Source organism: Schistocerca serialis, chromosome 3 (genome assembly GCF_023864345.2).
Source record: "Schistocerca serialis cubense isolate TAMUIC-IGC-003099 chromosome 3, iqSchSeri2.2, whole genome shotgun sequence".
Classification (NCBI taxonomy): Eukaryota; Metazoa; Arthropoda; class Insecta; order Orthoptera; family Acrididae; genus Schistocerca; species Schistocerca serialis.
Window position 1 is genome coordinate 322,171,771 of NC_064640.1, and position 18,251 is coordinate 322,190,021.

General features: G+C 40.8%; 1 protein-coding gene across 4 annotated transcripts in view; it reads left to right on the forward strand.

The window, feature by feature from the left end:
* Nucleotides 1-18,251, forward strand: part of LOC126470135 (microtubule-associated serine/threonine-protein kinase 2) — a 268,713-nt gene that overhangs the window by 13,331 nt on the left and 237,131 nt on the right. For all 4 annotated transcript variants that reach the window (XM_050097751.1, XM_050097750.1, XM_050097749.1 and 1 more), the window contains exon 3: nt 14,241-14,343. In XM_050097751.1, coding sequence (XP_049953708.1) covers nt 14,241-14,343 — 103 coding nt within the window. The remainder of the gene's footprint in view (nt 1-14,240; nt 14,344-18,251) is intronic.

The window sequence follows — 18,251 nt, forward strand, 5'->3', positions numbered from 1 at the left end:
TTGCTGTATGTACTCTTGAATTACTTAATTATGACCACCTGTTACTATCTAGAAGTGCTGTTTACAGCACAGGCTGCAGCTGATAAAGTTGGCAGTCATTCAGCCAGTTGTTCATAGACCTCCATTGGTATTTGAAACCATGCTCTCCGCAATACTTCCTGTTACTGGAAGGACCACGAGGTAGAGTTCACACACGAAGCACAGTGATTAAGGTGGTTCCACATATGTTGAACTGTGTTAAAACTTGGAGAATTGAAAATTGAAGGAAGTGGCTAGGCTTTGTTGTGCTCTCCCAGCTATTTGATGGATTTTGCAGAAATAATCTAGACTCTCTAGGAAGAAATTTATCATGTAAGGGTGAATTTGATCTCACAGGATGAATTCACTATCAGATCAGTCATAGGTAACCCCAGACATATTATTGTAATAAAATGAAACACCTGCAGCCATCCTTTCGATGTTATTTATTACATAGCTACAAGTTTTGGTGATTCAATACACCATTTTCAAGCAGGTATGCATAAACAGTAATGATAGCTTCAACAACTTACCAACCATCCAAATGTAAAGATAGATTAAAAATGGAATAAGAATCAAGGACAATACTACACAAGTGAATTTACAGTAATCGTTTGATAAAACCAACAGATACATCCATTGTCACATACCTAAAATAGAATTATATACAGTATACCATAGTGAATTTTCACTCTATATGTTGTACAAATGTACTATTTATTAATAAAATCAATAATTAAATATTCTATGATTTAAATGGCATAATCCTGAAATAACCTACTAATCTACAAAATAACTGTAGAAAATGATAGATGTATGAAAGAAAATACAGTCTTAGAAATAAGTAAACTAAAGAAATATGTGTCTGTGTGTATGTAGTCCTTGCACAAGGACAGCATCAACAATATCTTAGTGTCAATATAAGTTAACACAGCAAAATAACAATATAAATATATCTATTTGGCACATCAGAGTTATAAAATGTTAAGCTGAAAACCGAATTTAGGTGTATTTATGTCACGTGTATAAACTGAATGTCCAAGAACATGTCAAGAGATCAAATGTAGAAAACAACATATGTCGTACCATACATAGAATATATAAAACCCCAGCTAATGTTCAGGATGAACAACATCTGTGATCCCATGAGAAAGTAGCCCTTGCAGAAGCACAGCCTCAACAAAATCTTCAGCTGGTGTTGTAAGGTGGCCTAACTTAGCTTTCAGAGATGCTGGCTGGCGACTTCCATATCGTCAGCACACTGAATGAGTGTTCTTGCATACTGAATATGCACTCGTGCTCCATAGCACACAATTATTGAGCCTGATGAGTGTATTTCTTCACATGACCTTGTTCTGCTGAATTGAGACCAGAGTAGTTCATCACACTGGGCAAAGCCATGGTACAACATTCCTTCTCCCTTTGAAAAAAAGCCTCTGGATTGTCACCTGTTTACATCCCTGGAGGAGAATGTCAACAAATATTTGATGTGTTGATATAAAAAATAAAATATTCTCCGCTTTTCCTTACTGTAATTTAGCGTAAACCATATTGTTTATTGGCTGTCTACTAATTTAAGTGCTATTTCCTAATGTCAGCCTGGCCTGTTGGTAACTGGTGTAATGGGAGTTCAAGTGGTCTGATGGTTTACTGCTTGAAGTACATACAGGTTATGCAATGTGGAGTTAGAACATAAAAGTACCAGAAACAAAGACACTCATGGTCATGATTGTACTGTGCTGTTAGTCATGTTATTGCTGTACATGCTGGAGCTTCTGTCCAGTGGGAATGCATCCTTTTTGTGTAACTTAAGTTCCCTGACTTCATTTGTATCTTGCCCACAGACATCATATCAAACAAGTAAGATAATATTACCAAATATTCTCTTCTTAACAAATTCCTTAACAACTCATTTAACAACAGGTGGTTCCATTCAGTTGATTTCTCATTCTTGGCAGCCTCCATGTTTATCAGGTGGTTTCTTAACTCACTGCTGTGGTACACCATCCAGTACTTTGCCTTTGCAACAAAAGTTTCCCATGCTTTTTCCCTGAAAAGGCAACCTTAAAACTGTGCTAACAAAGAAACCGCATATAGTGCTACTGCTCACAAGATATTGGTCAGTAGTTCAATTATTCTGTTTACTTTAAAGCTAGTTGAAGACAATCCTCCTTGCAACTGTATGCTTCCTTGTACCTTCACTCATCCAAAGTAACTTCCCTGTGCCCTGTGGCACTTTATTGTGTGAGCTAAATATTACCGACTTTGTGTACAATACAGTTGGGTTGCCCTCATGACAGGAGAACCTCGCAGCAGTTTATCATTGGCAGCTGTCTCACTCTTCTGACACAGTCTGCTCAAGTTCGTCTATGCACAGTGTTAATACTTTGTTAATCAGTTATATTCACACTGTTAAAATCTTTTTCTTATTATTTGTGTTTAAACAAATATTACTTAAAAAAAAAAAAATCTCTTGAGCCCCATCAGAAGCCTCATATTACTTATCAATGGAGTGCTCTACTGGTCCCTGTTTTTCATGCATCAATCATCAGATTTGTTTTGCCTCTTCTCTGCATAGTTAACAGCATCCAAACTATGCAAAGCTATGTTCCTTCCCTCAATAAATAGAATTGTATTATTTGGCCACATCCAAGCTAACTCAACTGCCAAAGCTTACAAAACTTCTTCAAGGGTAGCCCCGTGTGTCTCCGACTCAGATTTGGTTGACCCTCTGCGAATTACTCAACAAGGAAATGACAAGAATGCAAAATAGAACAATGAGGGGGGACTCTTGAATATACCACTAACATAACAATCCGTACTGTAACATAATCTTTCCACATGATTGGCTGCCAATGACTATTGTTTTACATACCCCACAACAATTACCCACACGCCATGCTCACAATAAAATAAACTGCCTCTTCCAAACAGTGAAAACTAGTATACATTTTTTACAGTCAGCAGAACACCATCTTAGTTTACTTTACACACAAATACAATTTTACAGTAAAAGAAGAGGGGTGGCTCACTCACCATGCTGCATGTTGACAAAGCTGCAAACTGGAGCTGGCGATGACGTCAGTGGTCCAGGAATTTGTAGTAGTTGAGCCATCTGCACGAACAGCAACCATCTAGGTTCTTCTCACATCAAACTGTAGGGGGAAATTGCTTGACCTCTATACTGGTTGCAGCGATGGAGTGCAGTCTGCAGCCAGGGGTGTGATTGACAGGGTGGTCAGCTGCAGGAATCTAAAGGTGGCTCATTGGTAAATTCTCCCAGGGTAGGAAAGTCATTTATTCATGACAATTAAGTGACAGAATCGAAACTGAAAGGGTCCTTGTGGCATAGTTGGCCACAGTCGCTGGAGAAGGCTGGCGTCAGCAGTTAGCCACCTGGAAGGCAGCAGATGGATGATGGTGGCATGTGGTACCCCAGCTCAGCAACAGAATGCTGATGCAAGACAGCAGTGGCAGCTGGTGACAGACAACACAGGTCTGCTGGCCTGCTTCCGTAGTGACAGCATATAGCCCACCAGAGCGAGTAGGGTTAAACTGTGGCCTCTAACGTAGCTAATGACAGTGGCATGTGCGTGCTGTGGGCAATGGACAGCAACAGTGTAGGCATGCACAGCGTGGTGCACATGGGGCCCTGAGCTATTGCAGCCCATTCTTCCTTCCCTGGCTGCATTTCCTTCATCCTGTCCCTCCTTCCCTATCCTCACTCCTTTTCCTTTGCCCCCTCCTTCCCCTCTCTTGGTGTTCGGATTTATATTGACCCAGCTATCCAACTGGTTCCCTGTATTACTTGCAATTTTGTTCCTCTGCCTGTTCTCTTTCATCCGTTTTGGCGTTTAGGTCCCCACTTGAGGTATGACCTCCACTTCTAAATTTTCTGTTTTCAGTGTGAGGCATTTGGGGAAGAATTTCCTTCACAGTGCCTATGGTTTGAATTCCACTCTCATCTTCCTTTCCCTCTTCCTTCCCTGCTGTAGCCCCCTTCCACCCTGCTAGGTCACCAGCACGTATAGCCAGTCCATGTGATGGGGCTCTTATGTACCCATCTGGCATAGCCCTCTGGCAACTGTATGCCAAGGAGTGGGTGCTTGTGTGTGGTGCCCATGGGGAGAATCCCTAATCAGAGTGGATGGTACAAGGGTGGATGCTTGGCATATGAAGCGTATCAAGCTGCAAGCTGTTCTCAAACAGCTGTCTCTTCGAATGATGAAGAATCATTGAATGCTGCTTCGTATGACCCAGCAGTATTCCCTTCCCTGGCTACACGATGGGAGGGGGGCCAGGCTAACTGTCTTAGGAAGAAACACTTTACCCGTTACTTTGTCTGTAGTAGGATGGATGGGGACACAATCACCGCTACAGAGACATTGTTTTTTGTGGAGAATATCGAGGACAAGTTTGGTGTAGTGAAGTCTCTCAGTATGACGCGGTCGGGCTCCCTGTTGATCAAAGCTGCTACTGCCGCCCAATCTGCAGCTCTTCATGCTCGCTATTGTGTTTTCAATGTCCCAATGTCTATTATCCCTTAACAATATCTGACTGTGGTCCAGGGAGTGATTTTTCATAGGGACCTCATCCTGCAAACTGTTGAGGAACTCCGGGATAATCTGGAGCAATGTGACATTCGTTAATTTGATATGTGCAGAAGGGCCACAAAGAGAACCGCACCGATACTGGCACCTTCATTCTGGCTTTTGAGGGGGATACCCTCCCAGAGAAGGTCAAGGTTATGTGCTACAGATGTGACATGAAGCTGTTCGTCCCACCACCCCTGAGGTGCTTTTGGTGCTTGTGTTTGGGTATCTGTGTCCCCGCTGTACGACGGACTCTCCATATGGTGACTGTGAACATCCACTCCATGAGGGAAGCTCCCATGTTCACCCACCTGTGTGTGTCTGTTGTCATGATTATCACTCCCCTTGCTCGCCAGATTGCCCAGCTTACAAGAGAGAAAAGAAGATCCAAGAGTACAAGTTCCTGGATCACCTATCTTGTGCTGAGGCTTGCCAAAAAAATATGAGCCACTCCATCCAGTGTTACTTTCTTCAATTTTGGCCTCCGTTACATACTTCCCCCTCATACCCATTCCTTACTCCTCTCCCCTCCCCCTCCCCTGTAGTTCCCATTACCTCCCCTCCGGGAGCCACTCCCCCTCCCTGACCAAAGAAGTGCCCCCTTCTTCAGCACCTGCCAGTGATGGGGCTACCCCCCCTCCCCACCAGGACCCCTCTTCCTGGCATCTCTGAGGCCGGAATCCTACTACCACAACTCGGACACAAGGTGCGCCATCTGTGCACACAAGGTGCGCCATCTGTGCACCTCAAGGTCACCTGCACTCTTTTGGTTCACTTCCTCTGCTTCCGAATGAGAAGAATAACAAACTCAAGAGCCAAGACAAGGCCCCATGGTGCCCTCAGAAGTGCCACCTGAGTCTGATATCTTATATATGGGTGTCACCCCATCCTCGTCAGTGATGACCACTGTCAGAGTGGCATGACCTCCTCTCGGCTTAGTTACATCTAACCTGTACTCTTGCCACACGATCATCCAGTAGAATTGCAATGGATACTATTGTCACCTACTGGAAATACAACGGCTTGTTTCCTCCTATTCTGTGTTCTGTCATGCTGCTCAAGAAATGCTCTTCCGTGATGAACCACCTACAACGTTTCATGATGACTGGGTGTTCCTTTGGAATCGTGCTGGCCCCAGGGTAGCATCTGACGGGGTCTGCACTTTGTTCGCTCGGATGTCATTAGTAACTGGATCCTCCTTCGTACCAACCCGGAAGCAATAGTGGTTGAACCGTGTCATTTGCCACAGTTCCTGTTTTTCACTTGGTTTACTCCTGTATAGAGTTTCTGTGCTTTCCTAGAGGGTGTTGCGGAGTCTACGCGAGCACACTGCTAGCGCACCCGCTGGGAGGAGGCGTGGTGTGCCATGCCGAGGGCAGATGGAGTTGAGATGGGTGTTGAGATGGGTGTCCTGGACGACCGTTCTGCAGCAGGATGCTCGGTCCCTCTATCCTAAGTCTGGATGGGTCCAAAAACCAGGGGCATGAGGACACAAGAGGCCATAAATCTGTGGACAACGTTTGGTTTTCATTCATGGGCTGGGGATGCTATGAAGTCCGTCTGCGGCTGCAAATAACCTCCAGAAGGTGGTGTTGTCACTGAAAGTAAGATTTTTCATCTAGTTAGTGCAACAGTTGTCTGGTGGGACCAATCTCCCAGTGTTGTGGGAGCAATCAATAACTGTGTGGCAATGTTTCTCTGCTTTAAGTTTTGATCAGAAATTGCCTTGCGCGTGTGTTACTGCCCCCTTGCATGATTGTGCATTTGAATGCCATGCTGACTTAAGGTGCGAGCAGTAAAAGGGGGGGGAGGGGATTTTTGGGTGGGGACCTTCTGCAAGCCGTTGCTTTTCCATGGATGGCATAGGTCACTGTTTGGATAAGCACGTTGTAAAATGGTAAATAACAGCGTACTGTCTGGCGGAGAGATAGCGGACTGTAGCCAATATTATGGATGTCTGAAATGCGAGATTATGTTAATGTTCTCCAATATCTGTTGTGTTTTAGTACGTAGGCACATTTAACTTTAGTCGTCGTTATTGTGTATATGTTCTTGTGTTAAGGAATTTAGTCCCCATGGCATTTAAGTGCTCTATTTAAATATTTAAGGTAGTGCTAGAGTTTCTATTTGGTAATCCGCCTAGTCACGACTGATGTCGGTTGCTTGGTCTGTCTGAAATGTTGGGCCTATTGGGTAGAGACCATTGTTGACTTGCTCTCCTCAGCTTCAAAGTCCCGTATTGATACTATGGCGGTAGTTCTGCCAGAATCTCATTTGCAGAAGTTATCAATTCTTGTGAGCACAAATAAAGCTATCTTTGCTTCTTTAATTTTCATCCGCTGGCCAGCAAGCTTTGGTTAATGACTAAAAATTGCCAACTGGTCTTTGTCCAACCTAGTGGCTCATGTTAGACGAGTTCCCTTTCCAGTTCGGGTAAATGTTTCCTCGTCCTGGTGGAGCCATCCTCTTTCCTGAGCCACGCTGGGGTAAGAGTTGCTTGAATGTCTATTGCCGCTCAATGTTCCAGGAGAATGAAATAAGAGGTTAATTATCTACTCCACTGTTATGCCCAAGAAAGGCAAATTAGAGTAGTTCTGGATAACCTAAGTATTGTACACTATTAAGATATATCTAGGTTCGAAGAAATTGCTATTTGGTAAAATGTAGCCTTCTGTGTCGTTAATCCGGCATATTCCACAATCCGACATTGTTATAGAACTGAAAGATTTGGTTTTGATACATTTGCTGAGATGTGACCTTATTATTTGCTATTGATGTTAATTGCTTTAAATGAATCTTCTTTAATTTGTGGTTATAATTCTTAATGAGTGATGGTCCTTAATGGTGTAACATTTAATGTATGTCTGATTGTCCCCTGTGTCACCTACTGACTTCATTCAGAGACTGAAAAGGTGGTCCTTGCTCAAGTTTATGGGACTTTATTTACCGTTGATCTTTATCATTTATGGTCTTAAAAATATGTTTGTTAAAAAGGAATAATCTTAGATTCCTATTGTTTATTAAGTAATTCTTAAGTTATATAGCAAACATTACGAGTGCAAATATTCTCTCATTGTTACACTTGCTTATTCTGTGGTTTGCACGGAAGGGTGTGACAATAAATGAAAAGTCTAAAGTGAAGCGGTGGGACGAATTAATTCTTTCCCTTATCATTACCTTTAAATATAACTGAATTTTTGTCACTTGTTATTGAAATTGGTTGGGAGAATAATTTATTGATTGACCCTGTAGAAAGAGTATATCAGTGGTTACAGTACAAATAACTCTGGCAATCACTGTTTGCAATGTAAACATCCCTCCAGGTAGCCCACTTCCTTATGTTGAACTGTCTACCTTAATACTGCAACTCCCCCCCCCCCCCCCCCCCCCCGCCCCGTTTCTCCTCCTCAGGGACTGCAATGCCCACTTGGAGTGCCACTTCAACGGTTAGGGTCTACTAATTGACCAAATTACTAAGACTTCAATTTTTGTCTCCTCAGTGGCAGTTCCCTACCCACTTCAGTGCTGCTCATGGCACCTTCACTGCTATTGATCTCATGATCTCCTCCCCTGCTCTCATGACTCCCATACATTGGTCATCCCTTGATTATCTTTGTGAGAGTGACCACGTTCTGGTGGTTCTATCATTCCCCTGCTGCTGCCAGGCAGACAGGCCCCCACATTGGGCATTCCGCAGGGCCAGTTGGCTTTTGTATATGTCTGATGTGTTTAAACACCTCCGTCTCGAATTGCATTGATGTGGTCGTGCAAGATGTCTCTGCCACTATTCTTCATGCTGCTGGCACTGCTGTCACCTATCCATAGGTCCCCCACCTCCACTTCCGACTAGTACTGTGGTGGATTAAGGATGGATGTAGCAGTCAATATCCAGGACCGCTGATGGCATAAGTCATGGCTTGGCCCCATCACATTTTAGTTACCCTCCATGACTTCCGTGGTCCCCTTCAGATTTTCATCCATGAGTTTTTTTATCTCACCAGCTCTCCCGGGTTTGATTTGGGACTTCATTTAGCACCTCTCAGATTCAGGAGAATGGTACCCTACAGGGTTCTGTGGTAAGTATCGCACTCTTCCTCATAGCCATCAGTGGACTTGTAACCCCTGTTGGGCCTGTGGTTATCCTGGTGCTGTATGTCGACAATTTCTGCATCTGGTGCAGCTCCCACTCGATAGCATCTGTTGAGTGCTGGTTCCAAGGTGCCATCCGATGGGCCTGTGCATGGGCCATCTCCCATGGCCTCTTATTTTCTCCCTCAAAAACACAGGTTTTGCATTTTTGTTATCGACCCACAGTACATCTCAAACCAGAACCCTATTTCGGCGACCAGCTCCTCAATGTTGTAGCGCAGTCCTGTTTCTGGGGCCTTAGTTTTGATAAAAAGCTGATATGACTGCCCCATATTCACTACCTAAAGACTATGTGCACGTAGAAGCTTAATACTCCCTGCCTCGTGGCCCACACATCTTGGGGCGCAGACCGTGCCACTATTCTCCATCTTTACCATGCTCTGGTCTTGTACAGAATAGATTATGGTAATCAGGTTTATAGCTCGGCGGGTCCTTCCACTCTGCAAATACTTGACCCTGTATACCATTGTGGGGTGCACCTGGCTATTGGTGCCTATCACACTAGTCCTGTTGACAGTCTCCTCGCAGAAGTGAGGATACCCATACTACAAATATGACGGAGCTGATGTGTAATATTATGAAAAGGTGCTTAAATAAAAAAAAAAGCAAGGTGTAATTTAATAAGGCAAGGTGTTGTTTATACAGTATTCATATTTTAAGTGAGGAGGGGTTGCCGCATATCTTACCCAGTACCCCAGGGTGATCAGTAGGGATAGTCGGCATATGATAATGAGGAAAAGAGATTATTGTATACAGCAGTAGAGCTACAGTTTTCTCAGTAAAGTAATATGGTGGTTTCATTTACAAACATCTGTGGAGTTTGAATTTCTAATGTGAAAGCATAAGGAGAATAGTATAAAAGCCTGGTAGACATTACAGTAAGGAAACAAGCAGGGTGTTTTTTAATAGGAGGAAGAACAGTTGAAACTTGAGTAAAATTTGGAGAAGACAGTGCAGAGAAGGAAGAAAAGGGATTTAGTAGTAAAGCAAAAGGGTAGGTATGATTTTAAATACATAAATAAGAACATGGCTAAATGATGATTTGAACAAGGTGGCTGTAGAACAGTGGTTTTCAAATCTTTTGAGTTTACGGCTCCCTTGATCTGAAGGCCTTGCAGCTCCTTTTCACACTAGACACCTGCCTCGAACTGTGGGATAAATTAACTCAAGTTTCAAAAAAAGTAATAGGAGCAGTTATTTCTTTATTAACTGTTGACATAACACGTTAACTTTTGAGGGAAAGTATTCATGTGTTTTGTTTACCGAAGTATCATGATTCGACTCCGTATGTTGTTTCATTCCATTGGGGAGTACAGTTCCAGCAGCTAGGACTTGAAACAAATGACACACTGTAGTTATTCTTCATTTCCAACAGTAGTACATGTTAAACTGAAATTCAGGTAATTCTTGGTCATATTTCCTCCATTTTCATCTATTCGTGTCTTTAGACCTGCATGACATATTTGAAATATTGTATTTAAAAAGTTGTAGATGTTGGCATAGAAGCAAATGTTACTGAAGACAAGCAACGTTCAAATGTGATCTGTGTTCAACAAAATTAACCTCATAACAGATTGTTACTGAATAAAAACAAATGAGTCATGCATTGTGATTTGATTGCAGGCTACCAGACTACCATAGTAATAAAATTTACTTGCTGGCCCACTAGACATCACTGCAAGCTCACACATGGTTCCTTTACTCAGAAAGAAAATAAACCAAATTATTATTTTTATGAAACCACGGCAGCACCACTAGGAACTGCAACACACAATTTGAAAATTCTTACATTAGAATTTTAGACCCCTATTTCAAGAATTTGATTGGTGTGGAAAAGTGTCAAACAACTTTATAATAAAATATTTTGTAAACCATGGGATATTCCCAATTTTCATGTGTTAACTCTTTCCAATGCTTGTCTTTTTTTTTCTGTATGCCTTCAGTTTTTTTGCCCCCAGTCAGAAGACCTGACATTTACATCTAGATACATACATGCTCTGCAAGCCACCACATGATATGTGGCAGAGGGTATCCCGTGCCACTACTGGTCGTTTCCTTTCCTGTTCCACTCACAAATAAGAGTGAGGGAAAAACAACTGTCTGTATGTCCCTGTACGACCCCTAATCTGTCTGATCTTATCTTCATGGCCCTTATGCGAAATATATGTTGGCAACAGTGAAATTGTCTGCAGTCGGCCTCAAATGCCAGTTCTCTAAGTTTTCTCAATAGTGCTCCTCGAAAAGGTCACCTTCACTCCAGTGATTCTCATTTGAGTTCCTGAAGCATTTCTGTAATATGTGCATGGTGTTTGAACCTACCAGAAACAAGTCTAACATCCTGCTTCTAAATTACTTCGATGTTTTCCTTTAATCTGACCTGGTGCAAATCCCAAACACTCAAGCAATTCTCAACAATGGGTCACACTAGTGTCCTATATGCACTCTTTACTTTCCTAAAAATCTCCCAATAGACTGAAGTGTACCACTTGCTTTCCATGCCACAATCCTTATGTGCTCATACTATTTTATATTGCTTCATAACATTATGCCTAGCTATTTAATTTTCATGACTGTGCCAAGAAGCACACTACTAATGCTGTACTTAAAAATTATGGGTTTGTTTTTCCTACTCGTCAGCATCAAGTTAGGCATTTTGAGTCCCCCTACAGTCACTCAATGACAACATCTTCCCACACATCACAGCATCATCAGCAAACAGCCGCAGTGCTGCTTCCCCTGTCTGCCAGACCATTTGTGTATATAGAAAATAACAGCTGTTCTATTATACTTCCATGGCGGGCTCGTGACAATACCGTTGTCTCTGAGGAACACTTGCTGTCGAGGACAACGTACTATGTTCTGTTGCTTAACAAGTCTTTGAGCCACTCACATACTTGTGGAACCTGTTCCATATGCTTGTACCTTTGTTAAGTCAGCAATGTGACACCATGTCAAATGCTTTACGTAAATCTAAGAATATGGAATCAGCCTGTTGCCCTTCATCCATTGTTCACAGGATCTCGTGTGAGATACAGGCAAGCTGAGTTTCACACACATGATGCGTTCTAAAGCTGTGCTAGTTTGTGAACAGAAGCTTTCCCTCTCAAGGGAATTTATTATGTTTGAACTGAGAATATGTTCAAGGATTCTGCAGCAAACATATGCTAAAGATATTGGTCTGTAATTTTACAGGTCCGTTCTTTTACCCTTCATGTATATAGGAGTCACCTGCGTATTGTTTTCCAGTCACTTGGGGCTTTGCACTAGGCAAGAGATTCGTGATAAATGCAAGCTAAGTAAGGGGCCAGTGCTGCGGAATAATCTTTGTAAAATCGAATTGGAATTCCATTTGCTTTCAATTCTTTCTCTATGCCAGGGATGCTTATTACTTTGTCCTCCATACGGATGGTCAAACAGTGATTCTCTGCTTGAACAATTTTTTAAATGGAAAATTTAAAACTTCAATATTAGTTTTGCTTTCTTCTACTGCCACCCTCGACCGATCAACAAGTGACTGGATACAAGCCTTAGACCCAGTTGGCGATTTTATGTGGGACCAGAATTTTCTCAGGTTCTTGGCTAGTTATATTGTTAAAGAATGTTAGTGGTAGTTGACTTAAGCATTGCGCATTGATCTTTTTAGAGACGCATTAATTTCTATTAACTTTTGCCTGTCATTCTTTGTGCATTCTCATTTGAACTGATGGTGCAACAGGCTTTGCTTCAACAACATATTTTGAATTTTGTTGTTAAAGTATTGTGGGTCTTTTCTGTCCTTAATCCACATATTACGCACATACTTCTCCATATTATGATGATGTACAATCTGCTTGAACTTTGCGCATAATTACTCTACATACATTGTACTGGAACTAAATGATGTAAGTTCATCGACTAAGTAGGATGGTAACAACCGTCTATCTCCTCTTTCTACCAGAAATGCTTTCCTAGCCTTCTTGATTCTTTTATTAACTTAGTAACCAAAGTAATCCCTTTCTCTCTACTGACGCTGTTGACTAGGTCAGGTGTGTTCGTAACTACGAGATGTAGAATATTTCTGTTGCATGTGGGCTGTCAAACTAGCTGCTCAAGACAATTTTTGGAAGATGTGTTCGGAAGAACTTCACATGACTTTCTGTCTGTACCCTCCTGCAATAAGATGCCCCAGTCTATACTTCACTGGTTAAAGTTGCCTCCAACTAATATTACATGATCTTGGTATTTCTGCACTGCTGACTGTAGACTTTCTGTCAGTGACTCTAAAACCATCGCAGCGGAATTGGGTGCCCGGTTAAAGTCATCTGCAGTGAACGCACCCCCCCTCCCCCCATGATGTCTAATCTTTTTTTTTTGATATATATTCCATGAACTGATAAATATGATGGAGATTTCTACTGCGAGTTTTAGCCAGCTCTTGTTTCCGAGAATAATTTGAGTGCAAGGAGTTTCTTGGAGCGCAGTAAATTTGGGAACTTTGTTACAAATACTTCAAAAATTTATTCATTAAATTTCGACAGTTGAAGTATCTTTACTGTGAATGCTGTCTGATTTCACTGTGAGTTGTGTTGCGAGTATTTATCAGAGAACCTAAACCTATCACCTAGCCTAAAAAAACCCCATGTGCACTCGACAAGTACTCTGCTACCCAAGTAGCTGCTTTCTTCGTGTAGTGCACCCCTGACTTACCAAGGGGGGTCCTGCAATTCCCTGGCTGATAATGCAGGTCCAAAAATCTGCAGCCAAGGCTGTCAGAGTCGACAAAGCCTACGGCTGAGACCGTCAACATGGCTCCAAACCAGAGGACCCTGACTGACTTTGGGCACAATGTTGCAAATTGCGAGCTTAGCTTGAACCCAGCATGTGAGGCCAGCAGCCTTCACTACCTCCGTCAGCCATTTGTATGAACTGCGGAATGCCTGAGAACCCAAGCGACAGCCATCGTTGGTGCTGATGTGAGCCACATCTTGCAGACGGCTTCACCTTTCTAGCCCTGAACACTATCTGCCTAAGGGGCTCCATAACGTGCCTAATGTTGGCGATCCCGATAACTAGCATCCATACATCTTCTCTACATATTAGTGTTTCTTTTATAACCTCTACACAGTCATATATTCTCCAAAATGCATCACTATGAAAATCCTGTTTGGTTTCCCTTTTTTGTACTTTAACTGCAGTCTTGTAATTTTGTTACATCTTTACTCCTATATTTCTTAATGTCTTATATTTCCTCCTCCTCCTCCTCCTCCTCCTCCTCCTCCTCCCCCACTTTCCCAAGTGATATTGTGGGGTTTGCCCACTAACTTAGATGCATTATGAATTCTGGAGGCTGTGTGTAATGTTATGATGTCTGTTTTGACTGATAGTTTCAGCATTCAAATACTTCAGAGTAGTTTCTCATTGTAATAGACACTAACCACAGAACTTTAAGTAGTGAACATTTTTATTTTACTTCACCTGATCTAACCTATTTTCTTTTTGCAGAAAGAGCTGGGTTTGCCTCGAAGAAGTAGTCGTATTGCCCATAGGAAGAGCTTCATATCGGCAACTTCTCCAACATTACCCAGGTGTCATTCACCAGTTCTAAGTGAGTAGTCATTAAAGATGTCACTAACTTCCGTCTGTTCGAAAATAAGCTGTTGCATTTGTTTGACTTTAAATTTTTCATCAAAGTTAATGGCATTTGTATCATTATTCTGGGTGCCTTGGTGAGTGGAGTGGTACTCTGTGAGATGATAGTGTAATGAAAAATACTGAACTTTCTTTCATCAGTTATACTTTTAATGCGGTCATAAAAAGCTTAATGAGCACAATCTAGTTGATAAAGAGATATTAACTAGCATAAATATTGGCGATGAATGTTTTCCTGGTGCAAAATGTTAAAATGAATGTTTGATGCATATGGAAGCTATAGTGTTGAACACTGTTTTGATATATGAAATTGAAGCTGTAATTGTAGCATGAAAATGTTGGAAATGTGGAAAATGCTTGCTGAATGTCAGCAGAATACAAATCTTTAACACTTTCATTTGTCAGTGTGTAGTATTTCATACTTTTCTAACTCTGTAAACTGTCTAATCTGGACTATGTCATGCATTAACATTGTTGCTGGCAGTTTTGTAGAGTACTTAGTGATGGAATGTAGTTATTGTGACTTCTTAAAATAAGGGTGATGCAACTGAAGTCTCTTATAGGATCCACATGTGAATACTCTCAGTTAATATAAAACCTTTTTTATTACTGAAGTAACAAATACTTAAAATATAGCTTTATTCAAGTAATAGTTATGACACACTGAAAAAGATGTCATACTCAGTTAATTTTATAGATATCTTTCAGTGTGATTCATAGGACGTGTATCATGTGCTTAGTGTGACTTTACAGCTGACAGTGTGAGGAAACATCTCATACTATATAACTCATTTCTTAGTTGGTAAAGTTTAATGGATGATTTGGGAATTCTTCTGGAAGATTAGCATATATGCTCATTGAGTGATGGACATTAAACAAGGACCATCACTTAAATCTGCAGTGGGATTTGCTTAAAAGGACCCATTTTTAGAAGATTTTCACTTTTGAAGAAACTGTCCAGTGTACACTGAATTGCAGACATTTATGAATCACTGGTCTGTCTGCACATAAATTTATGTTCGTCATGGTGCAAGTTGAATATGCAACAGCACATGCATACCCATTGAACTGACGGAACATTTATGTTAAGGTAGTCTCATTTGTCAACAGTATAATGTTTCTGTTAGACAAGGCATAACTTCATGCAATGGTGAAGTTTTGTACAAATTTATCAAGCATTTGTAACTGTTTGAAGAGACATATAAGAAAAGCGAAACTTTTTGGTAGATTAAAACTGTGCTACGTGTGTCTCCTGCTCAGATATTACAACTATCACAAGCAATTTTGTATCTACAGAATCTTTAGAAGTAATGTTTTTGTTTTCTTTTTCCAAAGATGGGTCACAGTTGGTGAATGTTGAATATACTAAGTGGATCTCTAAAACTTAGAATGGTGGTAATTAAACTAATTATTAATGAATTGTAGAACTTGTACATATGTTTACACATCAGCAAAAATTTTGAAAAAAGTGTGCCTACAGTAGAAATATTTGATAGATGCATCACTAAGGAACATACACCACAGCACAAAACAGCTAACAAGTACAGACTGAGGTCCCAGCTTGGAAGCGCCATCTGATGGTGGATTAAAAAAAAAAATTCAAAACCATTAATGGGTAAATGTGAATAAGTTTTTTATACCATACTTGTGGCTGGTTGCCAAATTTAAGCTATAATTCTACTAAAGCCTCATTTCTCATAATGTTTATTTTTGACAAGGTAGCATTTATCTATGCATTTTGATGTGGCAAAGACTACCCTGCAGCTTTTAAAGCTCACAATTCGGGCAAATGATCATCAGTACCATCTACTACCTTCAGTGCTAATTCCAGCAGATATAGCCAACAAAAACATTTCTGTAAGTACTCTTAGTACACACATCAACATTCTCTACAGTGCTAACATTATATCTCACTTCTTCAGTGACCCACATGACTGATTTTGTGAACAAAATTTTCCTGACTTTTATGTGATCCCATCAATTAGAACAGCCCTTCCTACTAATACATCACTGGCTATAATGAGAACAATACTTATACCACTGGTAAAGGCTATTACTGCAGTATTACTACTTCCTTTATTCAGTCGAACGGTCATCAGGTTATCTATTTACTTTAGTTTTTTGGTAAATGCTGGGACTAATGCTACTCCTTGAGCTTGAATTACTTTCAATAATGGTGGTGATGTGGATGTGTATTACAAACTTCCTGTTAAGTGCAGTCATTTTGGATCCAGTTTCATGACATGCACTTGTCTAAGTATTGTCGGCTTTTGTCCTCACTTTGAGGAAACCTTGCCATTACTTAGTAACTTAAACATACATATTAATCTTTGTTGTATGGATCGTGTTGCATACTTCATTCTTTGTATGTCTTCTGTTCATCGTTTGGGCAGTGTGCCCTGCACACTTTTATTCATTTTGCACTCTCTCTTGCTATTGTGTGTTTGGAAATTGCTTTGCAAATTCATTCCCAAAATTGCTTGTCACTCTGTGACTATCAGCTTTTCCATTTGGCATCTGTTTCTGTCTGACTCTTGCAAACTATCATTTCTGTAACAGGCACGACCTTCATTGTCTGGTTGACAGTTGAGCCACTTTACATTTCTTGTTCTCTTGTGGACTCCTGCTGTCAATTCTAACAGCCTACCCTCTCAATTATGATGTTAGACTTGTAGAAGTATGGAGAAATGGTTCACCACCACACTACACTATTCTACCTTATTCATCATATGCCAAAATAACCAAATTTGCAATAATGTTATTGTCGACAGAATTGATTGTTGTGGATATGGTTTTGAGAACAAATATATTTTAACTGAAGTCTGTGCCACAATATCACAATATGTGGTTAAGAATTGGCATATTTTATGCCACACACACAAGATTCTGCAAACAAAACTCTGTCTTTTTGGTCCAGAACTTTCCATGTGAGCAAAAGTTTGTGAGATCCACAATTCCATTAATGTAGGATTTACTGTCAAAGTCACAAAAACATTCCTTTAAAATGTAAGTTGTAATTTTGCCCATATCTTGACAATTGAGTGCCCATATTTATTTCACTCACAGTAACATGTACCTGTCTGGCGAAGATGCTTGTAGACCAGCACACTTTCTTTGGTATTCAAACTTTCTGCTCAACTGCACTTACCTACATTCGTTCCTGATCCTGTCTGGCCATCACAATGGAAAGTTGGTGGTCCACTTGGTCCCCATATGCATCACATCCCTCCATGACTTTGATTCTACCTGAGCCCAAAAGCAAATGATTGCTAACCAAGTAACAACCAAATCAGACAGCTCGCAACTAACATCAACAAATGAGATGTCTGAAACCATTCAGCTCTATCCTGTGAAAATAACTGTTAACACACATAAGGGCATCGGTAAAAATCAGATAAACACATTAGATTCATTGTATATAAACTCAAATTTGAGTGAGGAAGCTGCACACTGTCATGTACCAAATGCATTACATGCCACTTAGGCAAATAAAAAGTGAAAACACGTATAGCTTAAACCCATCAAGGAAAGACAACATGAACAGCTAAAGCACAAAGCAAATGTTAAATTGTTTTCCACATGAAGGACTGTCCTATAAGTGCTGGGCTTTAGTTGGTGAAGGGCAACAAAAAATGGTCTAATTTATAAATCTGGAAAGAAATTACATAGAGGGAAAGCGGCTATATGGTACCACATTAATTGAAACATATGAATTTAATAAGTTGGATTTTCAATTAAATGAGGATATTAAACTGTTGCTGCAAACTTCTCATAGTGCTTGACCTGAGTGAAAAATGAATTGTATGTTAATTATTTCATGTGAGCACACTGAACGTGGTTCTGCGTGTACATTCTGAGTGAGGA